Below are 23,963 nucleotides of genomic sequence, written 5' to 3' on the forward strand. Positions count from 1 at the left end.
GGGGGACAGGGGCTGGTTTGGTCTGTGGTCCTCTTAAGCCAGCACAGGACTGCAGCACCTCTGCCCAGGTTACCCAAGGCTGGAGTTCTGCTTCAGGTACTCTGCGTATCGAGTCAGGAGTGCCTTCTGGAACATGCTGCTGCAGGTGGCCCAGGACGGGACCAGATTCAGGAAGCTCGCCTTAAACAGACAAAAAGTGAGTATCTGGGAGAAGGGCGAGGGAGTTAGAACTCATACACTTCAGTGTGTATTCACGGCCTTTACGCATAATCTCTCAGGGCCAGCAGGTAGCGTGGTGGTTAAGGTGCTGGACTCCCACATGGCTGACCATACTTGGAGTCTTAGACCCAGTGACTTGAAACTCATGCCGGGTGCATGTACATGCGTGCCCAAAATTTCAGGAGGAGAATGGAAGAGAAGGGACTGCGGCATGGCCATGTTCCTGGGGTGTGATTTCTCACTTTCCCTCTCTCCTGCTCTCTCTGTCTCTCTCTGGCAGGCATATACAACCTATAGCAAAAACCTAAAAATTAATTAACTAGTTAAAAAATAAACTATTTTTTTCTGGCTACAAAAGTGAAGTCCCCAGATCTGTTAAGTAGTTGCTGAAGTTTGAAGGTCTTGTGGCACTCTCTCAAGAAACAATTTTTTGTCAAACATCAAAGCAGTCACTTGAAATTTTGTGGACACCCTGTTAACATCTGCCCTGAGGAAATTCTCAGAGAACACTCTGCTAACGGCCTCCCCAGACCGTCTCTTTCTCTTAATGAGCTCTTGCTTTTCCTGGAGGCTCCCCTGTTAGTGTCTTCATGCTCCTTCTAAAAAGGGTCTATTAAAATAAGATTCCAGGGGACTGGCTCAGTGGCCTGGTGGTTAAGGCAGCCACATGGCCGACCACACAGTTGGAATCCCAGACTCAATGGCTTAAGGAACACACCAGGCATGTGTGTATGTGTGCCCGAAATCCTGAAAGGAGGGAGAGATGGAAAAGAAGGAATTGTGGTGAATTATTCTGCCTGGGGTGCACTTTCTCTTCCCCTCTCTCTGTCTCTCTGTCTCTATCTCTGGTGAACGCACATTCTCTCAGGCACAAAAAAAAAATGCAAATGGAAGGAAAGAATCAGGCGTGCTTTCCATCACCTGGTACCATGCCCGAGTCCTAGTGGGCAAGGGGGCACCAAGCAAATACGTGAACACACGCATGAGTTAAGAATGGAAAGCCAGTTACAGAAAGGTGTAACTTATTACATTGTAGGGTTTGCTTCTCTTTCTTTCTTCTCTTCCTTTCTCTCTCTCTCTCTCTCTCTCTCTTTTCCCATAGAGGACATACATGCTAACTGGAGAAGGACAGTTAGAGACACAGAGAGAGGAAAAGTGAAAAATCACCCCCCAGGGGGATGGCCATGCCACAGTCCCTTCTCCTCCATTCTCTCAGGATTTGGGGCACCCATGCACATGCACTCAACATGTTTTTCAAGCCACCGGATGTGGGACTCCAACTGCTGAGTTGGCCACATGGGATCCAGGGCCTTAGCTACCATGCTACCTGCTGGACCAGCGTTTACTTTTAAAAGGAAGGGAAGCCTTAAGTTAAGGCATGAATGCCTCGTTAAATGCATTTCGGGCTGTAGGCACAGATCTTGGAAAATCACACCTGTGTCCTGTAAGAGGGAACCAGACCCACAAAAATAATCATTTTGTCCATGGTGTGATCTCGTTAATCTAACATTTCTTAATTTATCTATTCCTTGCAAAACAACAGAATTTCAAACAGGAAAACTAGAGATTTTTCAAGCAGCTCAGAAATCTTTGCCTTCCTCTGAGATATTCCAAGGCAGGGCGCTGCAGATGGGTTCTGGGAACCAAAGTTGAAATCTTCCACTCTCGTCAAGCCAGCAAATCAACATAGCTTCTTTCTTAAGAAATGTTTTTCAAAGACAGAGATGCTTTTTTTTAAAAAAAAAAAAAAAAAGAAAGAAAGAAAGAAAGAAACTCACAGCAAAAGGAAACCCTTTCATGAGGGATTTTGATTTTTCATAATTTCAGCCTTCGGGATTATGGAGTTGAGGATTATGTCTTTGAGAACTGTGATTGGCTCTGACTATTGGGATGATTAGGTGAGAGAACATACATGAGGCCTTCAAAAGCGACCTGGACTCTTTAGGAGGGCTCCATCCCTTCCCTGTCTCCAGCCTCAAACCCTCTTGTGGGTGGAGGACTGCTCTCTGCCTCTCCCCTTTGGGATGGAAGGGTCACTGGTCTACCAGTTGACTCTACTGGATTACCCACCACTTTAGATTGAACAATCTTTCCAAATCCCAGAAAAATCCAAACTAGTTTTAAGGATTTATTTCTTTTCATTAGCTTTTCCCTAAAGTTTCACAAGCCATAAAAATTATTTTCCACTGTCTGTTGTTGGTATCTGTTTTCCTGAGGAGATAAGAATTTGCTACCTAAGAAATTAAAAGACAGGCTGGTCCCATAGAATGGCAGGTAAATGCTGTGTATTGAGAACTGGATCCCACAGGGCCAACTGTGGTGTGAGGCCCAGCCCCGGCTGCTTGTCAAAAGCACACTGGTGCATGTATGTGCATGCCCCAAATTCTGCTGAGATGGAGAGATGGAGGAAAAGAGGATTATGGTACAACCCTTTGGGCAGTGCACTCTCTCTCTTCTTTGCCTCTTTTCTGGTGAGTGTATACGTCCCCAGTTTTTAAAAAGAAGAAGAAAGAAAACAAAAGAGAATGTTCAAGAAAATATTCACTTTTGACATGTAGAATTGGATTCCATAGCAAGATGTGTAGCAAGCCAGGCTATTGTCTCAAGAAAACATTTTCCTGGGAACCAGCAGTTAGCATAATGGCTATGTCGCTGGACTCCCACATAGTCGACCGCGGTTCGTGTCCCAGACCTGGTGGCTTAAAACTCACGCCGGGCGCGTGTGCGTGTGTGCCCAAGATCCCGAGAGGAGAATGGAGGAGAAGGGATTGCAGCATGACCATCCCCCCTGGGGGGTGATTTCTCGCTTTCTGTCTCTATGTCTCTCTCTGTCTGGCGAGCGCACGCGCCCTACAGTGAAAATCTCTCTAAAAAAGAAAAAGAAAGAAAGAAAACATTTTCCAGATGTTGATGGAGTCCTTTTAAGACACCCACATCCTGAAGAACTGAGATCACAGGTTCCCCTGAAGGTAGAGGGGGTTCGTGTGCCCTGGAGAGAGCCCAGCCTGGAGGAGGGCAGGCTGCGACACTGGGAAAGTGCACACGGTCTGCACTCTTACTGCCCTGGAGACAAAGGGAGTGGGAGGAGAGAAAGATGGGAAGTGGTCGGGCGTGTGTCCTCTGATACGTGTGACTTCTGGTAAAAAGCTAGGGGCAGGGGACTGGTGCACTGGGGTAAAGATGAGGAAGTAAAACAGTAAGTAAGGGTGTCACCGAGGACAGTGGAGAGATTACTGTCCTACTCTGGGATGCACCTACAGAAAATTATCTCAGCGTGGAGAGGCTGGTGCTGAGACCGGGTTTTCCCAGCTTTCCTCAGTCCATGTTGGTGCAGAGCTGAGAGCCAGAGAGCCCTCTGATCCAGATGGATGCAGGCCTGTCGACAGGCCAGGGCTGTGGCAGAGATTCAGGGGTCTGTAGCTCTCAAGAGCTGAGGAGGCCCTGGCCAAGCCGAAATGCTAGAAAGCTTTATCACCTTCACCCTCCACAGACAAAAATTCCAGCAAGATGAGCAGCTACCCAGGGAGGTGAAGGAGAAGAACGCCAGCCAACACACACAGACCTGCACGGGTCACAGGACTCAACCTCAATGTCATTTATTTTTTTAAGGATATTTATGTATGTAATGTGTTATTACTATTCTTTTTAAATTTGTAATATTGCATGTGCACTCACCAGAGAGAGATGAAAGAGAGAGAGAAAGTTAGAAAGCAAGCTGCCAGGTCCGGGACTCGAACTGTGATCAGCCATGGGGCAGTCCAGCACCTTAACCCCTGCTCCACCTGCTGGCTCCCCAATGTCATCTTAATGAGAAGCAGGAAAAAAGGGAAGTTTCCAGAAAGACAACATTTTTCTCCCAGCAATAACTGAAGATACGATTCCTCAATGGCTAGTTTAGGTGAAGAGACCAAACTAAGTTTAGACTCACTGGACGTTCTATTCGTTTGTCGTGATCACCATCGCAGCTGGCGATTTGAAGAAAAGCAAGATAAAGATCAGCGACAGGCAAAATAAAGATCTTCTTTCGGCATGTCCACTTTGTAGTGTGAGTGAAATTGGAGATTCTATACATTGTTAAGGTTCTGTGGTAAAAACAGCAAGTAATCATATAAGAAAGCTCAATATCTCTTCCCAGCCTTTGAAAGGCTAAGGAGGTAGATAAATGCTTTGGGAAAATTCAGTGCATGAGCCCTGAATCCTTCCAGCATCTGAGAGAGAAAGACAGAGAGATCCAATTCCCATGGTACAAAAAAACAATGAGATGAGACCAGCAGATGGCGTAGTGATTACGTCGCTGGACTCCCTCGTAGTCGACCATAGTTTGATTCCAGAACCCGAAGGCTTAAAACTGACATCAGGGGGCAGGCAAGTGGCATGGTGGTTAAGGACACTGGACCCCCACATGGCCAACTGTGGTTTGAGTCCGGACCTGGCGGCTTCCTCTCTCTCTCTGTCCCTCTCTGGTCAAATTAAATACATTAAGTTAAATAAAACAGTCATTAAAAAAATAAAAACTCACACTAGGGATTTGTGTATGTGTGCATACCCAAAATCCTGAGAGGAGAATGGAGGAGAAGGGATTGTGGTGTGCCTATTATCCCAGGAGGTGATTTCTTACTGTCTGTCTCTCTGGCAAATGCACATGCTGTATAGGAAAACATCTTCCTCTGAAAAAGGGGCAGGGTGGGGGGAGCCAATGAGACAAGGAGAAAGTTAACATATGATGGGGAAGTGAGGAAAATCCACCTAAAATTCTTGGTGGGGCTGGGAATAGAACTACACTGACATGGCTAATGCTGTTTACTTCAGTATCTGTGAACGACGCTCAAGTCTTCATTTCAGGTTTGTGTTTGTTTTCCGGGTAGCCCAGAATGGTAAGAACTTGTACCACACGCCATCAAAACTTACTTTCACATTGGATGGCGTTCACTGTGGGGCAACTGCTGCGTACTTGCTCACGTGAGCTGACTGTGTGCGTTTTTTGATTCATGTGCAGTGACATCATGTTGGTAGCTTAAAATCAGCCCTCACAGTGTCGAGACCCTTTGGGGTGCCCGTCTCTGTCTTGCTCCCTTTATGTCTCTCTAACTGATGAAAGAATCGTCTTTAAAAAAAGAGAGAGGAAGAACTTAACAATTACCACGATTTCATGGGCAAGGCAGCCACAGGTTTCATCTCCAATCAAGACGTAACTCAGCGATTCTTTCACAAACTCATCGGCAGTCTTGGTTATCACGTTGGCGTTGAGATACTTTGTCATTGGGGTTGAAATAGCAAATGGGGTCAGCACCTACAATAGGAAACGAAGACCACAGCATAGAGAAAGGCTGAGAAGTGAACACCCCTTTACCACTCCATTTTCCAGTTCTTTTCTTCCTGTCTATAAAGTTTAGAAATCTGAAATGATAAGGCCTAAACCGTTTAACCTCCAAAGCTCTCCTAACCACACAGGGACCAAGGACAAGAACTCTCTCTCAGACCATGGGTGTCAGACGCAGCAAATAAAAAGCAGGACTCCCAGTTAAAGCAGAAGGTCCGACAAGCAATGAAAAAAAAAGTTCAGTTCAGCCTCAGCAGTGCAGGGGTAACACAACATTCCACAATGCTGAGGCCATGCGGGAAGGTCCCGGGTTCACGTCCCAAGGTCTCCCTGTGCATGCAAGATGTATGTGTGCATGCCTGTGATCCTGGCCAGCTGAGGCTGGGGGTGGAATCACAGTGTGAAGACCATGTTAGGGGTTCCTCTGTCTCTCTCTCTCTCTCTCTCTCTTGCACGCACAGAAGAAATAAATAAATAAACTTTTAAAAATGTTCAGCATAATTACGTTCTAAACATTGCATAGGGGGACCAGCAGTTAGCGTAATGGCTATGTTGCTGGACTCCCACATAGTCGACCGCGGTTCGAGTCCCGGACCCGGTGGCTTAAAACTCACGCCGGGCACATGTGCGTGTGTGCCCAAGATCCCGAGAGGAGAATGGAGGAGAAGGGATTGAGGCGTGGCCATCTCCCCTGGGGGGCGATTTCCTGCTTTCTGTCTCTCTGTCTCTCTCTCTGTCTAGCGAGCGCATGCGCCCTATAGCAAAAAAACCTCTCCAAAAAAAAAAATATATATAGATATATTGCATGGGTTGTACTTATACTAGAAAATTATTTATACTGATCTGAAATTCAAATTTAACTGGATGTTCTGTATTTGGCCTGGCAACCTTATTTCAGAAGTTTGTTTCTAACACATACAAGCCACATTGGAGCAGCTGAAAACACTTTGGATTCCCACCTTCACACTCTAGTTAGGAGCCATGAGTGGCATCTTTCCAGCTGTGATAAGAAAAATAAACAACCACATGCTGGGCCCTGAAAACCCAACGCGATGTGTCCACCTGTGGTCTAACCACGCTGGCCTGGCAGGAGCGTTCTTATGACGTGTTAGTGCTTCATTCCCAGATACAAAGACCCTGGCATCCTTAGAAAGAAAAAGGGTCCACACTCGTTTTCTTGATTTTTCTTTGCATCACGTTTGAAATGACATTATTCCATAATTGATCCAATTATGAGCTAATCAGTCTAATTGCATTTTCTTCTTTTGCTATAAGGCATGCATGCTCACCAGAGAGACTGAGGCAGTAAGAGAGGGAAAGTGAGGAATCACACCCTCCTCCCGAGAGGGGATGGCCATGCCACAATCCCTTCTCTTCCATTTTCCTCTTGGGATTTTTGGCACATGCACATACATACCCAGTGTATTCTTCAAGTCACCGGGACCAGGACTCAAGCTGCACGGTCAGCCATGTTAGAGCCAATGCCTTAACCACTATGTCACCTGCTAGCCCCCCAGATAAATTGTTTCTTAGAGAAATTAATGCTGTGATTAACTTGCACATTTGTCTTCTAAGCGTCTCACACTGTTACTCTTCAAGAATATAAAGAACATGTATTCTCAATCGCGGTTTCCAGATGGAGAAGCAATACAAAGTATTCTCATTTCTACAGTGAGTTTCAATAGACAGAACACCCTTATGTACAAAATGAGGCCTCAATAAATACCTTTTAAACTTGTAAACTTATATAGCCGTTAGATCTTCAGGATAACCCGGAGAAATAAGCAGATACTATAAACCCCTTTTAGTGAGGCTCCCAGGGTTTATCCAGGATCACCCACATGACAAGTGACAGAGCTGGGGTGAACATGGTACACACATCCGGTGCTCCCTCACTCACTTAGCAAGTACCCACGAAACACACTGTGTGGGGAGGACAGCTGATTTCGGAAAGGTCGCAGTCTTTTCACCATCTCCTACTAAGAGAGCAGCCTTAGGCTTCTGTATCAGGTCAGGGATGCCTTCCCCACTCCCATGTCCTCCTGAGCCCGCTGCCTCAGGGGGCCCATGACCTTGGCAGCCGCAGCATCTCTGGACCACCGTGATCCAGCTCAAGAAGATGCCGAGGGAGTAACATGGCTAAGAAGCTGGTAACCGTGGGAATTGCTCATGTTTAGAAACCCCCAAGGATTTCTTGGTTCTTCTTTCTTTCAGACACTCTAGGAATGGCACTGCCTGGACCCTTGTGGCTGGACGGAACCATGTAACCAAATCTGGCCAATGAGTCATGAGCAGAAGTGACATGTGCCATTTGGGGGCCAGAGTACTTCATCACGTAAGCAAGATCCTCTAGGACCCCCACCACGGGTTCTTTTTCTCTGATGTGTCAACTGACAACATTCAGGCATGTGACTGCTCTGGATGCCTGGATCCCTGCATCACTTCCTGCTGGCTTGCAGTGAATTTGGAGCACAAATACAAAATAAGACTATGCTATTTTAAGCCACTAAGATTTTAGGGGATATTTTTTACTGCAGCAAAGTTATCCTGGGTAGAGAAGCACTGTTGCAAAAAGGCGGAGTAGCAATGTTTCAGCAGGGAGCCCCCACTTCGGCTGGGAGCTGGAGAATGAGCAGCACAGCCTCGAAGGAGGAAGAAGTCCCTGGGCGGGTGAGACTGTAGTTCCACAGAGCAGAGAAAGTGGTGGGGATGCACTCACTCACTGAGGCTGGGAAAATGATGCTACTGGCCAGACCCGAACCACTAACTCATATCTGCCTGCTCAGTAAACTTCATCCCGTGCTGGTGAACCTATGGTAACAGGCGTCTGAGATACCCTCACCTGGGCATTTTAATTGAAAATCAGTGTGGGGACCGGCAGACGGCATAATGGTTACATCGCTGCACTCCTACATAGTCGACTGCGGTTTGAATCCTGGACCTGGCACCTTCAAACTTACACCAGATGTGTGTGCGTGCATGCCCAAAATCCCAAGAGGAGAATGGAGAAGGGATTGTGGTGTCTCCCCACCCCCGGGGAGGTTATTTCTCACTTTCTGTCTCTCTGTCTCTCTGGAGAGTACAAGTGCCCTATAGCAAAAATCTCTCTCAAAAAAAAAAGAAAAAGAAAAAGAAAATCAGTGTGTGTCACAGTAGTTTTACAGATAAAACTCTACGTCTTTTCTCATTCATTATATAGTATGTCATAAATCTTCCCAATTACAAAGCAAAGACACCTCTGAGAACTGTTCGTCCGAGGTCCTGAGAGCTGCTTGACCAAGCCTGTTTTCAAAGCAAGCACACATATACCCCTGCCTTTTCAGGGCGTTGCCGTGCCCAGCCTGCAGCCAGCAATGACAAGTCAGCTCTACTTAGGTCAGGACAGGTGACCTCCATGCCAGCTCTGTATCGTAGAGGGAAGGAAAGCAGAATGCCCCTTCCCCTACTGCCCGAGAACCAGGGTGGGCGTCTCTGTGGTCCATCACAGACCAACGACCCAAGGGCAGACCCCTTCCCTATTACTAGGCCCTCCCCTCTTTCCAACACAGATCATGTGCCTAGGGTTTTCACGTTGCTGTCCCTTCTCCACAGTTCCTCCCACTTAAGCCTATCTCCTGTCAGAGAGGAAAACACGGTTAGAGACTCCAACTTCTGTTCTGTTGCAATACCACGTGGCGAGAGGACCCCAGCATTTCCGAGCAACCGCTCCCCATGCTCCATTTCATCCTCCAGTATCCAGGGTACAGAGGAGGGTGGAAGGAGCCACAGCTGCAGGGGGCACCACGGTGGCTGCAGTTGCCACTGTGACCTGTGTCTCCCAGCCCATCTCCTGCAGGCTGTACATGCACGGTCAGACCTGCAGGGGACCCCACCTGCGGGAGGCAGGACTGGGCTCCACAGGGCAGAGTTCCCACTCACAGTTGTCCACCTCACCTGGATGACGATTCCTTTTGCTTTATATTCCGCTTGCAGGGCCTTGGAAAACACTCGCACGAACGCCTAGAGTAAGAAGGAGAAGCACTCAGGCCCAGAGCTTGTGCCCTCCACCACAGCCGGGTCATCCAGATTTCATAGGACATCACAGAGACACCACCTGCTCTACCTTAAAATACAGCAAGGAGGGTGGGCCAAAGGGGACCAAGTTCCTGTGGTGGAGGATGGAGTTCTGGAGACCACGAGAACTATACGGAGGCACCTGTTGCCTGCAGTTTTGCTCTCTGAGGTTTAGTTACACGCAGTCAACTGCAGGCTAACGACAGTTGCTTCCAGGACAATCAGAGATTTTGAGAGAGACCACAGTCACCTGGCTTTCATTACAGTGTATTATAATAATGGTTCTAGTTTAGTACCAGTTATTGTTGTTAATCTTTTATCGTGCCTAATTAATAAATAACATTTTGTCAAAGTTATGTCCATATAGGAAAAAACATAGCATGAAGAGGTTTAGCACTACCCATGGTTTGAAGATCAACTGGGGATCTTGGATCACATCCCCGTGAATGGGGGCGGGGGGCTACTGTCATACACTAATGTATGAATACTTGAAAACTACCAGGGAGGTCTTTTTTTCTTATTTTTTCTATTTTATTTTATGATTTTTTATTTACATTTAATTGTTGCACATCTTTGTGGGGTATACTATGGATTTTCAAAGTGTGTAGGGAGTGAGTGATAATCAAATCAAGGATATTACCATATTCATCATTTTCAAAAAAGAACACCTCATTATGATGGGTACTGTTCATTTTTGCTCTACTAGTTTTCCACCAGGAAAGCAGATCTTAAATGTCTCTGCCACACAAAAAAATTAATGCAAGGAGGCCAGCAGGTGGTGTGGTGGCTAGGTAGCTGGAGATTCCCAAATGGCTAACGATGGTTCGAGTCCCTCCAAGGGAAAAGAATAACTCCTCTTCATCCTCAGATACTACAATGAAACTCACGGAGATGTCACATAAAGAAAGAATTTAGAATATTCATAGTGACAAAGCTAACAAAGATGGAAGAGAAGAGCGACAATGAACTGCAGAAGAGGCAGGAGAAAGGAGTTGATGAGTTCCAGGAGGTGAGGAAATTCTTGCAAGATCTGAAAGAGGAAATTCACAAGCTATTAAAAAGAATCAAATGAACCTGTTAGAAATGAAGGCTATAATACTGGAAGTCAAAACCTCCCTTGAAAGTATTAAAATAAGACTAGATCATACAGAAAACCGAATCTCAGATGCAGAAGATAGAATCACTGGCCTAGAAAATTCCACCACAAAGACTGAGAAGCCGTGCCCAGCCTGCAGCCAGCAATGACAAGTCAGCTCTACTTAGGTCAGGACAGGTGACCTCCATGCCAGCTCTGTATCGTAGAGGGAAGGAAAGCAGAATGCCCCTTCCCCTACTGCCCGAGAACCAGGGTGGGCGTCTCTGTGGTCCATCACAGACCAACGACCCAAGGGCAGACCCCTTCCCTATTACTAGGCCCTCCCCTCTTTCCAACACAGATCATGTGCCTAGGGTTTTCACGTTGCTGTCCCTTCTCCACAGTTCCTCCCACTTAAGCCTATCTCCTGTCAGAGAGGAAAACACGGTTAGAGACTCCAACTTCTGTTCTGTTGCAATACCACGTGGCGAGAGGACCCCAGCATTTCCGAGCAACCGCTCCCCATGCTCCATTTCATCCTCCAGTATCCAGGGTACAGAGGAGGGTGGAAGGAGCCACAGCTGCAGGGGGCACCACGGTGGCTGCAGTTGCCACTGTGACCTGTGTCTCCCAGCCCATCTCCTGCAGGCTGTACATGCACGGTCAGACCTGCAGGGGACCCCACCTGCGGGAGGCAGGACTGGGCTCCACAGGGCAGAGTTCCCACTCACAGTTGTCCACCTCACCTGGATGACGATTCCTTTTGCTTTATATTCCGCTTGCAGGGCCTTGGAAAACACTCGCACGAACGCCTAGAGTAAGAAGGAGAAGCACTCAGGCCCAGAGCTTGTGCCCTCCACCACAGCCGGGTCATCCAGATTTCATAGGACATCACAGAGACACCACCTGCTCTACCTTAAAATACAGCAAGGAGGGTGGGCCAAAGGGGACCAAGTTCCTGTGGTGGAGGATGGAGTTCTGGAGACCACGAGAACTATACGGAGGCACCTGTTGCCTGCAGTTTTGCTCTCTGAGGTTTAGTTACACGCAGTCAACTGCAGGCTAACGACAGTTGCTTCCAGGACAATCAGAGATTTTGAGAGAGACCACAGTCACCTGGCTTTCATTACAGTGTATTATAATAATGGTTCTAGTTTAGTACCAGTTATTGTTGTTAATCTTTTATCGTGCCTAATTAATAAATAACATTTTGTCAAAGTTATGTCCATATAGGAAAAAACATAGCATGAAGAGGTTTAGCACTACCCATGGTTTGAAGATCAACTGGGGATCTTGGATCACATCCCCGTGAATGGGGGCGGGGGGCTACTGTCATACACTAATGTATGAATACTTGAAAACTACCAGGGAGGTCTTTTTTTCTTATTTTTTCTATTTTATTTTATGATTTTTTATTTACATTTAATTGTTGCACATCTTTGTGGGGTATACTATGGATTTTCAAAGTGTGTAGGGAGTGAGTGATAATCAAATCAAGGATATTACCATATTCATCATTTTCAAAAAAGAACACCTCATTATGATGGGTACTGTTCATTTTTGCTCTACTAGTTTTCCACCAGGAAAGCAGATCTTAAATGTCTCTGCCACACAAAAAAATTAATGCAAGGAGGCCAGCAGGTGGTGTGGTGGCTAGGTAGCTGGAGATTCCCAAATGGCTAACGATGGTTCGAGTCCCTCCAAGGGAAAAGAATAACTCCTCTTCATCCTCAGATACTACAATGAAACTCACGGAGATGTCACATAAAGAAAGAATTTAGAATATTCATAGTGACAAAGCTAACAAAGATGGAAGAGAAGAGCGACAATGAACTGCAGAAGAGGCAGGAGAAAGGAGTTGATGAGTTCCAGGAGGTGAGGAAATTCTTGCAAGATCTGAAAGAGGAAATTCACAAGCTATTAAAAAGAATCAAATGAACCTGTTAGAAATGAAGGCTATAATACTGGAAGTCAAAACCTCCCTTGAAAGTATTAAAATAAGACTAGATCATACAGAAAACCGAATCTCAGATGCAGAAGATAGAATCACTGGCCTAGAAAATTCCACCACAAAGACTGAGAAAATTGCCCCAAAAAATAAGAATAATATACGAGAAATACTAGCTAGATACCATCAAACATCCAAACATCTGGATACTTGGTATCCCAGAAGGCAAAGAGACTCATAAGGGCATTGATAATCTATTCCATGAAATCCTGCAAGAAAACTTTCCAAATCTAGAGAGGCATTCAAAAATCCATCCCCAAGAAATACAAAGAACCCCAAATGAAATCAACCCAATAAGATCTTCTTCAAGACACATTATAGCCAGATTGGCTAAAACCACAGACAAAGACAAGATCCTGAGATTGGCAAGAGAGAAACGTCAAGTTACCTACAAAGGATATCCCATCAGGCTAACAGCAGACCTCTCATCGGAAACAATGCAAGTGAGGAAAGAATAGGAAAATATACTCAAAGTGTTAAGGGAAAAGCAATTTCAACCATATATACTGTATCCAGCAAGATTATCCTTCATATGGGAAGAAAAGACAAGAACATTATCAGATAAACAAAATCTGAAAGAATTTACCAACACCAGACCAGATCTCCAAGAAGTTCTCAAGGGAGTGCTATACCAGGGAAATTAAATACAGTCACACAGAAATAAGAGTTCAAATACTAAAATGGCCAATTTAATTGTAGAGACAAGTCTGGAGTTGAATATTATATCTCAGAATTTATCTGGGAAGATCGAACCACAACAGAAGATAGATTAAGTACATGAGACTGAACTGGTGAAATAGAATTTTGTGACTTTTTCTTTTAGGTTTTGTTTTCCAGTTTTAAGGATTTTTGTCCTGTCTTGAGCTGCCAATAGGTTTATGTACCTACTATTTGAACAGAATCCTAGCCTGTTTCCTGGCTTTAAGTTTTAAGCAAAGTTCCTTAGCATTTCTTTGATTTATTAAAGCTAAAGCTGCTTTAATAAATCATGGAACTGCTTTTAAAAACTCATGGAAAATGTGTATGATGAAAAAGCTATGCATGACTTCAATTTGTTTTTGTACCAAAATAAACCCATAATTTCATTTTTCACAAACTTTTTAAATCCTCTCATATGTGAGGTTGAGGATATATTAATCCTTTCTCCTCCTGGGATGTTGGGCATGCATGCACACACACCTGGCATGAGTTTCAAGTCACGGGGTCTGGGACTTGAACTTCAGTCGACCATGTGGGAGTTCAGCGTCTTAACCACTATGCAACCTGCTGGCCCCTACAACTTTTTTAATTGCCAGAGGGCATGTGCACTCTCCAGAGAGACACAGAGCGAGAGGGAGAAAGCAGCCCATAATGGGATGTGGTCATGCCACAATTCCTCCTCCATTTCTCCATCCTGTTGAGATTAGAGGCATGCACACACACATGCCTGGCATGTTTTCAAAGCCACCTGGGCCCAGATTCAAACTGTTGTCATCCATGTGGGATCTAGCTCCCTTAACTTCTAGGCTATGGTGATTCCCTAATACATACAACTTTGTCAAATATACCTTAATAAAACTGGACGTGGGTGGTGGGGAGAAAGTAGAGAAAAAGAAATCCAGCAGCTTATCTTGACGGGAGCTCTGGTGTGGAAGAGCACCCTCCCTCAATGGAGACCCATTCCTAGGGCCATGCATAAGATGAATGTCCCTGGGCCAGCAGGTGGTGTGATGGTTTAGGCACTGGACCTAAACCATATGGTGGCCGTGGCTTGAGTCCAGACCTGGTGGCTTGAAAATCATGCCAGGTGTGTGTGCGTGCATGCCCAGCACCCCAGGAGAAGTGGAGGAAAAGGGATTGCGGCATAGCCATTGTCTCAGGGCTGAGGGGGAGCGATTTCTCACTTTCCCTCTCACTGTCTTTCTGCCTCGCTCTTCTCCAGCAAATGCCCTATGGCAAAAACCTTGAAAAAAAAAAAAAAAGATGAACCTCCTGGTGACACTCTCCCTGGAAAAGCACCCACTACCTCGATGACTGTTTTAATGACTACGGTATGGGGACAGGAGGCTGGACTGCCAGCCTGGAGGAAGCTGCCATGTTACTGCTCAACAGGAAGAGAGCAAGGGCTGCCAGCCAAGAAGGCCAGCAGAGCTGGGATGCCAGGGACAGCCCGCCAAGCTGTGTACCAGCAGTGTCCCCTCTGCCCCCTGGGGGCACTTTTTCTAATTTGCACAGACTTGCCCCATTGACCTGTGCTGCCCCGACTTGCCCGATGATCCAAACCAGAGTGAGAAAAATACGAGGAAGGGCACATATACTCTATGGAATACTACTCAGCCATGAAAACAACAAGACCCTGGCATTTGATATAAAGTGGTTGGATATGGAGGATCTATTGCTGAGTGAAGTAAGCCGAGATATGAAAGAAAGATATTATACAAATCCACTTAATATATACTGACTATCCATACTCTGTGGTAGAGATCAAAATACTGGTGGGCATAAAAGCAGTGAAAATAGTTAACGAGGATAAGACAGTGTGGAATGGGGTGGGAGAAGAGTATAGACAAAGATAGCAAGAGAATAAATAGAGAGGCATGACATTAGTAGGACACAGATATTGTTGATTACCTGTTGATGACGACATGTATAGTATTCTCAACTAGATTGATCTGAGAAGAATTTCATGTTGGGTAAAGTATTTTTTTAAAGAGGTTTTTGCTGTAGGGCACGTGTGCTCGCCCGAAGACAGAGAGAGAGAAAAAGAAAGCGAGAAATCACTCCCCAGGGAGGATGGCCACGCCGCAATCCCTTCTCCTCCATTCTCCTCTCAGGATCTTGGGCACGCATCCACATGTGCCCGGCATAAGTTTAAGTCACCAGATCCGGGACTCAAACTGTGGTCGGCTACATGGGAGTTCAGCGACATAGCCATTACGCTAACTACTGGTCCCAGGGAAAGTATTTTTATAAGCAAAATGAGAAGTAGTGATTGACTGTTAAAAAAAATAATTGGAATAATAATAATGATAATGATGAGCGGGAAAATAACAAAAAGCTTTTGGATGATGAAATGGGGATTTTAATATCTCTGTATTGACTGATGTGTGTGGTATTCCTTCTGGAAAAAGAAACGTGATACACCGTAAGGTTATATGTGATTCAATGTAATATAAACAAGATTATGATGAAAATAAATTTAAAAAACATCCTGCTAAAAGGATGGGAAATAGAAAGAAACACAGAAATAAAAAATCTGTATAATTATTTGATTTTTATTAGAAAACAAATACAAATAATCCATGGTGCTGCAAATCAGGAAAGCTGTAAGTACATGATAGTTGGAAGGAGGTCGTGATAGAAAAGAACAAGAGGGGGACCAGCAGTTAGCGTAATGGCTATATCACTGGACTCCCATGTAGTCGACCGTGGTTCGCATCCCGGACCCGGTGGCTTAAACTCATGCTGGGCGCATGCATGTGCGTGCCCAAGATCCCGAGAGGAGAATGGAGGAGAAGGGATTGCGGCACGGCCATCCCCTCTGGGGGGGGTGATTTCTCGCTTTCTATCTCTCTGTCTCTCTCTGTCTTTCTGGCGAGCGCACGCACCCTATAGCAAAAACCTCTCCAAAAAAGAAAAGAGCAGAGAGGAAGGAGTCTGGTAATAGTGTAGTTCTTGACTTGTGTGCTGGTTAAAAACGTGCATTTCCTGTGACGATTCATCTAGCTGTGTACTTCAGACTTGTATAGTTTTCCACATTTTATTTTGACAAAAAATGTTTATGGTTGAAAAAGATAACATATTATGATTCATTTCTTTTAAATGGTGTAGAAAAAAGAGAAGCCTACAATTAAAAAAAAAAAAAACCCACTGGATAAACCACATAATGTATTGAACACTGTACTAAAAATAAAAACAGAATGGTCTGCTGCGGTTGCCCCACACCATGAGAGTATCTCACTAGCCTAGGAAAAGATCAACATTTCAAATATGGTTTCTTCTGAATGTGTATCACTTCACAAAATTATAAAGTAAAAAAAAAAAATCTAAGCCAAATCTTCATAAATCAGAGTGTTGTTTGAACCACTAAGTTCACGGTAACTTGTCAAGCAGAAGTAGCTAATAGAGAAGTATGCTTTGTGAAGTTCTACTATTTTACAGTCACAAGTCACTAACAATGTGTTATGTTCTGAAAAGAAAAAAGAAAAATACGAGGAAGAAGGAAGAGGCTGGGGCTGCATGGCATCACTCACCTTGGAAGCCGAGTACATGGTGTACAGAGGCCAAGGGAAGAGGGCTGTCCCGGAAGAAATGTTCAAGATGAGACCTTTCCGCCTGAAAGGCAAAAAGGCAAAGCTTCATTGCTTTGCTGCCTGATCCCACCTTGAGTAGAAAGAAGCCACCTCCCAACTCTGCCCTTCCACTTGTGCTAAGTGCTCTGCTTCTGAGAACTCAGTGGAACCGCCCTGCTTTCTAGAGGAGGACACTGCTCAACGATGTCACTTGGCAGCCTCGTGACTTCTAGAGCTTGTGACCAGAAACAGACGTTCTGCTATGACTAACGCATCCTCTCCAAAATGCAGGTAACCAACTCAGCCCCGACAAGATCGGAGGAAAGGATTCTCCTTTAGATGTGACCACGAGAGCTCCAAGTCCTGTGGACTCACAAACTGACCCTGCAGGACAGATGTCACATGATAGAATCCACCTCGAGTAGAATTTGACACACCATCATCTGCTCACAGACACCTCTACAGAATTCCACAGAGGCCTTACTTGTTATTTTGAAATTTAATATACTTAACCTTTTCCAATTAAACAGATGTTGGGGTGGAGGGCGAAACTGGCAGATTATTAACAGAACACAAAGCCAAGGCCCTCTTCCTCTAGGGAAGATAAAACAATCAGCCATGTGTTTTTGTTTGTATGTTTAGGTTTTGCCACGGGCATGTGCAGTCTTCAGTGAGAGACACAGAAGGGGAAAGTGAGAAGTCATCCCCTAGAGTGGTGGCCATGCTGCAGTCCCTTTTTCTCCATTGTCCTCTTGGGATTTGGGGCATGCACACATATGAGCCTGAGGTGACTTTAAAGCCACTGGGTCCAGGACTCAAACTCTAGTCAGCCATGTGGGAGTCCAGTGCCTTAACCACCATGCCATCTGCTGGCTTCAACCACGTGCTTTTAATGAAAACCACCAGCCAAAAAACAGCTCCCAAATGGGCATTGTATCAGGATGATATCAACATGGAACAGACAGAGAAATTGATAGGGTGGTGATTTTTTACCCTTAAATTGGACTTTTCACTCTGACAAAAGTTGAAATTTATAATAATAAAGAGATATTCTTGGTCTCAAGCCAACCTATGGCCTTTTCTTTTATGCACAACACACACACTTTTTTTTTTTTTTTAATTCAATGTAAACCCGTTTTCTTCCTTCCTCCAATATGTGTTACACTTGACCTTCAAATATGCTCAGCAATTTGCAGAGCTGGCCTGGCCTGGGGTGTCATGTTTCTATCCCATAGTCTCCATGTCCGCCTCTCCCACTTACCAATCACTAAGACAGCTGCCACAGGGACCTACTCCCACCGTCCCCAGCTAGCTGGCTGCCGGGGCAGGGAGGCCACGTGGCTTCGCACTTGCTCAAAGACCTTACCTTGACTCCATGTGTTTCAGCACCAGTTGCGTCATCTGTAAGAGAAGGCCAAAGTTAAACCCCGACAGAGGACCGAAGTAGCAGCGGGCAGGAGACTGGGAAGCACGTACTAGCGGAAGGTCGGGAAAGAAATCACCCCCTTTGCTACACTGCTCTTTCTCAGGTGGCCCTTACACTGTGGACTGCCATTGGAGGCCATTCTGACCACATTAGCATCTGGCTGAACGCATAGGAGGCAACCCAGGCCAAAGGCAAACCGTTCAGAGACAATTTTCTTTCTCTCTCAAAAACTAAAGTCTTTCTGGAAAGGGAGAGCAGTAGAAAATTGTGGGAGTGAGACCAGCAGATGGCATGACCCCTCGAGTGATTCGTGGGGTTCAAGTCCCAAACCTAGTGGCTCAAACTCACCCCAGGTTGGGAACCAGCAGTTAGCATAATGGCTATGTCGCTGGACTCCCACGTAGTCGACCGCGGTTCGCGTCCCGGACCCAGTGGCTTAAAACCCACGCCGGGCACGTGTGCGTACGTGCCCAAGATCCCAAGAGGAGAATGGAGGAGAAGGGATTGCAGTGTGGCTCTCTCAAAAACTAAAGTCTTTCTGGAAAGGGAGAGCAGTAGAAAATTGTGGGAGTGAGACCAGCATATGGCATGACCCCTCGAGTGATTCATGGGGTTCAAGTCCCAAACCTAGCGGCTCAAACTCACGCCAGGTACATGTGCGTGAGTGCCCAAGATTCCCAGATTCCCATTCCCCCAGGGGGCGATTTCTCACTTTCTGTCTCTCTGTCTCCCTCTGTCTTTCCAGCAAGTGCACATGCCCTATAGCAAAAGCCTGGCCATCATAAAATCTCACCCATAAGCCGTAATTGGGGAACTATCAAGAAAACTGACAAACATCTCGAGCAGCTCATGTGCCAGGTGTGAGATGGAGAAGGGCATCTCTCTCATCAATAGCAGCAGCATCCACGGCCTCCAGGTGGTCTCTGAGCTATCTCCATGGGGGTCAGCTCATAGCACAGCGGTTAAACCCTGTGTGGGGGAAGTGCTGCAAATCCCACATGGTCGACCAAGGTTTGAGTCCCAGTCCTGGTGTTCTGCCAGGTACATATACACATGTCCAGGATCCTTAAGGGATGGAGAATTGAAAAAAAGAAAAGAACTGTGGTGTGATCAGACTCTATTGGGGAATTTACAAATGTACTCTCTTTCTCTGTTACATATACATGCACTCTCCAGCACACACACACACATGCACACACACACATGCACACACACACACACACACACATAAGGAGAAAGAAAGAAAGAAATAGTTCCATAGACAGAGCATGTGCCATGCCTGCCCTTTGGAATTACAACAACATTGAAAAGTTTCTTCCCCCTCAACCCTCACCCTTCTGGCCCCTATAGAGATCTTCCCTGCCACTCCAGAGCCTAAGTACTTCACTAAAAGAGCTTTGCACTTCATAATTGCAAGGCACACATTTTATGAATTAAGAAAGAGACCTCAGGGACTAAAATGTTCTCTAAAATACAATTAACTGGAACCAGGTCTTGTCCTAAAAGCAAGCCTGAGACAAGAGAAGATCCAAACAGAAGAACAGTGCGGCGATAGTAGGAGACTTCAAAACCCTTGTGGAAAAATGGGATTCGAACACGAGTTTATTTTGATGCCAAAAAAATTCCAATCTATGCGTAGTTTTTGCATAATACACATCTTTTGTGAGTCTTTTTTGAAGACCCCTTGTAAAAGAGACTAGAGAAAAGAAGACAATTTTTCCATGTTGTCTAAAGGCCCTGCAGTGGCCTCTCAGGAGTTCTGTTCTACCGTAGTTTCTGGCCCTAGGTTAGGCCCCAAGCCTGTCTCAAAGAACCTGTCCAAGTAACAGAACTCTCAAGAATCACTGGATGGTTTCTGAAACACTGGATCTCAGGGAGTTAAGAGAAGAATGAGGGATTGGTTAGTATCAATACCCCTTCCCAGACTCTGCAGCATCACTTGGGGGTATTATTGGAGCCTGTGGATAGCATCTCTCAAAGTCTTCCCTAATGAATTCATGGTCTTGTTGGGTGGATGATCCCAACTTGAGAGACAACAACAGCCAACCTCATGGGCCCCTGTGCCAAAGCACCCAGTATTTGGTCTCTTATCCTACCTTCCTTTCACCTCAGATTCATATTCTCCCATCTCTGCCCTTGATAGAGAACTCTATTGTTTCCAGATGGATCTTTTGAAATAATTAAGCAATGCTGGCCACACTTCCAACCAGCATGGCTAATTGGGGCATGGCATACTTAGACGCTAATCTTCCATTTATTTTCTTTGTTACTCAGGCAACTGAGTGTCTACCAATATATAAAATAATTTTTTTAAAAAAATCAAAGCATTTCTCTGCTAAAGGAGTCGGAGGGTTGTCAAGTACATTTACGAAACCCCTATGATCAAAGAGCCCAAGACTGGAAGATCAATGTGTAAAATAATGTGAAGCATTTTAGTGGTAAGGCTGCAGACAACAGCTGGACATATAAAACTTAAAATTAAATCAGTTGGGGGCTTTCAAAAGCCATTGATTGCTCAGCATAATAAAACATGTGAGTACCCAATAATAACTGAGCAGGAAACTATAAAATACTGATAGGCTTACAGAGAAACAACCAACAGTGAAAATAATTGTTGTCAGTCCAACTTTATCCGTCTAAAAATTTTCTTTTGGTCTGCTCAGCATTCAGCTTCCCTCCTAATGTTGACAACAGCCAGGTTTTCCTCTAGGAAACCAGTTACCCTCCACTGCCCGTCCATGTGGTGCAAATGAGTGAGATTACACCTCCCCTCTTCCCCAGACAGAGTCCCAGCTCCTTGAAATCAGGGGTCATACCTTATTCATCACTGCATTTCTACTGACCAGAGTGGTCACCAGGGTCACCATGTACAGTTGTCAACGTGGTGTGCCGAGCAAGGTGGTTTGGCGGCAGGGTTAGTGCATACTGAAAGCTCAGGACTCTCTCAAACCACATTCCCTGGCAGAGGAAGAGGGCTCTCAACCCACAGAGGAAGGGGCAACATTCTGCTCACACAAAATCATCCATCTACTCACCAAGTCATACAGCATCAGGCTGTGACTATTCTTTTTCTTTCTTAATTTTTTTTTTTTGGAGAGGTTTTTGCTATAGGGCGCGTGCATTCACCAGACAGACAGAGAGAGACAGAGAGACAGAAAGCAAGAAGTCACCCCCCAGGGGAGATGGCCATGCCGCAATCCCTTCCCCTCCATTCTCCTCTCAGGATCTTGGGCACGCATGCACATGCGCCCTGCATGAGTTTAAGCCGCCGGGTCTGGGACTCGAACCGCGGTCAACTACATGGGAGTCCAGCAACAGCCATTACGCTAACTGCTGGTCCCTCTTTCTTAAAATTTTTTTAGAGTTTTTAACCTTAGGGCATGTGTGCTTGCCAAAGACAATGAGAGGGAAAGTGAGAAATCATCCCAGGGGGTGTGTGTGGGGAGGGGAGCATGGCCACACCACAATCCCTTCTCCTCCATTCTCCTCCTGGAATTTTAGGCATGCAGCGTACATGGTGTGAGTTTCAAACCACTGGGTCCAGCATTTGAATCACTATCAGCCATGTGGGAGTCCAGCACCTTAACCACCATGCCACCTTCTGGCTCCATCACTGTATTTTCTTGATGAAAACAGAAAAAGGCCATTAAAAGACTGTTACATGGCTTCTCAATCAAGTGCAGTTCAATTTCAAAGAATCCTGCTTCTATAGTGGAAGAAAACCATATTCCTGAGTTGTAAAATTCCAACAGCTACTCTGCTAATGCATTTAGCACACATACCGATCACATACCTTGACAACTGAGGTGATGTTACAATGGATGAGGCTCTGTAACACATAACCACAACCAGGAATCAGCCCGATGGATAGAGACATTCTCTTGGGAAATGGTGCTAAGGAGTCACAAAGTAGGCAAAGGTGTGTGTCTGAGTGGTTCCATCACTCACTCAGCCTGCAAATTAGGCTCCTAATTGATGTTCAGCAAGTATACCCTTGAACTTGGAAATATCTGACATGCATCCTGATTCTGTAATTCTGTGATCTTGAATAGAAGTTAATTAAAAGTTTATTTGAATATGTAGGGATAAATATGGACAGTTTTTCAAAGGGAAACATTCCATTTATAGCTGGAAGAAGAGGTGTGTGCCTATGTGGGTTGAGGAGACAATAGCATAGAGAATAGAATGATGAATGGTTGTATAATACAAGGTAGAGGGTATGGGCTACAGAGGCCATGTAAGGAAATGTAATACTAGAATCACCCAAGACAGAGAGAAAACAGACAAAAGGACAGACACAAGCACAAACACAGACGTAAAGAGAGAAAGATAAACAGTAATATTGGGTTTTCAGAAAAGTCATGATGCATTTTTGCATTAAAAAAAAAAAAAAAAACACAGAAAAAATACATCATGACTTTTCCGACAACCCAGTAGTACTTACTCTGCAGAAAGATAGATTCGTGCCAGAAAAAGGGAATGTGGAAAACAAGCCATGGGGCTGATGTGTGGTCCAGAAAGAACGAGGATGTATTGCAACGTTTCGGGGACATGGTATTATATGCCAAAGCAATAGATTCAAGGCTTAAATAGAACCATAGGAAGACCTATGGAATGGGGGAATGGAAACGTGATAGTCTGCCCAGACCAGTTCAACCCCATGACTTCCAAAGACAGGGCCTGGGAAATAACAAATGGTGCCTTCAAGGGACTACTAAAAGTGTAAACAATGTACTCATGACCAACAATGGCAGCCACACATAGTCTGAGCTTACTGAATTTAAAATACCCTAAACCGGAAACCTGCATCATGTACTACCCTCCCTCTGAAAATTGAACAAATCTTACTACGTGGAAAGAAAGAGAAAGTCAAAGATGCTGGCTTTCTCCTACATATGTCCACAGCTATGAACTGCACCCCTACAAAGCACAGTGTGGAGCCCCGGAAGGATAGGACAATAGGCGGGTAAGTTGTGATGTATGGAAATGGAGGAACATGTCCTTATCTTAGAGATGGTCATGAAAACTGGTACCTTTGACTGTGTATCAAGCACTAAAGTGACAAGAATGGGACGCCTCAAGACATACACCGTGCAACGCAGAATCTTAGCCAGACCCACTTCCCATGACCCCTTCCCAGGCCTTGGTGACAAGCTGTGCAGCAAGGGCCTAGCGCTTGGGTGAGAGGAAACTGGTACAAAGACCCAGGCCTACCTGGACTTCATCAGGCGCATGAAGGAAATAGGTTGGGAGCAAGTTCGGGAGCATTCCGACATTGTTGACTGGCAGATAAAAGCAAAACAAAGATGTGTCAGAAGAGCAGGTGGGAAATCTTCCTGAAGTACAAAAGTACAAAAGTATTTATATACAAAGTTGTTCATCACAGCATGACTTGATAACCGTGAAGAAATTGGAGAAGAGGAACCAGCAGTTAGCATAATGGCTATGTCGCTGGACTCCCATGTAGTTGACTGTGGTTTGAGTCCCGGACCCGGTGGCTTAAACTCACGCCGGGCGCATGTGTGTGCGTGCCCAAGATCCCGAGAGAAGAATGGAGGAGAAGGGATTGCGGCATGGCCATCCCCCCTGGG

The 23,963-nt window shown here is 45.3% G+C and overlaps 1 protein-coding gene across 1 annotated transcript in view; it reads right to left on the bottom strand.

Moving 5' to 3' along the window:
- Window positions 1-6: 6 nt before the first annotated feature.
- HSD17B3 (hydroxysteroid 17-beta dehydrogenase 3) overlaps window positions 7-23,963 on the bottom strand; it is a gene marked incomplete at its 5' end in the record, with an annotated part of 29,316 nt that continues 5,359 nt past the window's right edge. The window contains 7 exons of the mRNA XM_006167828.1: window positions 7-180; window positions 5,360-5,509; window positions 11,414-11,479; window positions 16,908-16,989; window positions 18,313-18,347; window positions 22,166-22,201; window positions 23,587-23,654. Coding sequence (XP_006167890.1) covers window positions 70-180; window positions 5,360-5,509; window positions 11,414-11,479; window positions 16,908-16,989; window positions 18,313-18,347; window positions 22,166-22,201; window positions 23,587-23,654 — 548 coding nt within the window. The remainder of the gene's footprint in view (window positions 181-5,359; window positions 5,510-11,413; window positions 11,480-16,907; window positions 16,990-18,312; window positions 18,348-22,165; window positions 22,202-23,586; window positions 23,655-23,963) is intronic.

The sequence above is a fragment of the Tupaia chinensis genome, unplaced genomic scaffold (genome assembly GCF_000334495.1).
Source record: "Tupaia chinensis unplaced genomic scaffold, TupChi_1.0 Scaffold145148_1, whole genome shotgun sequence".
Classification (NCBI taxonomy): Eukaryota; Metazoa; Chordata; class Mammalia; order Scandentia; family Tupaiidae; genus Tupaia; species Tupaia belangeri.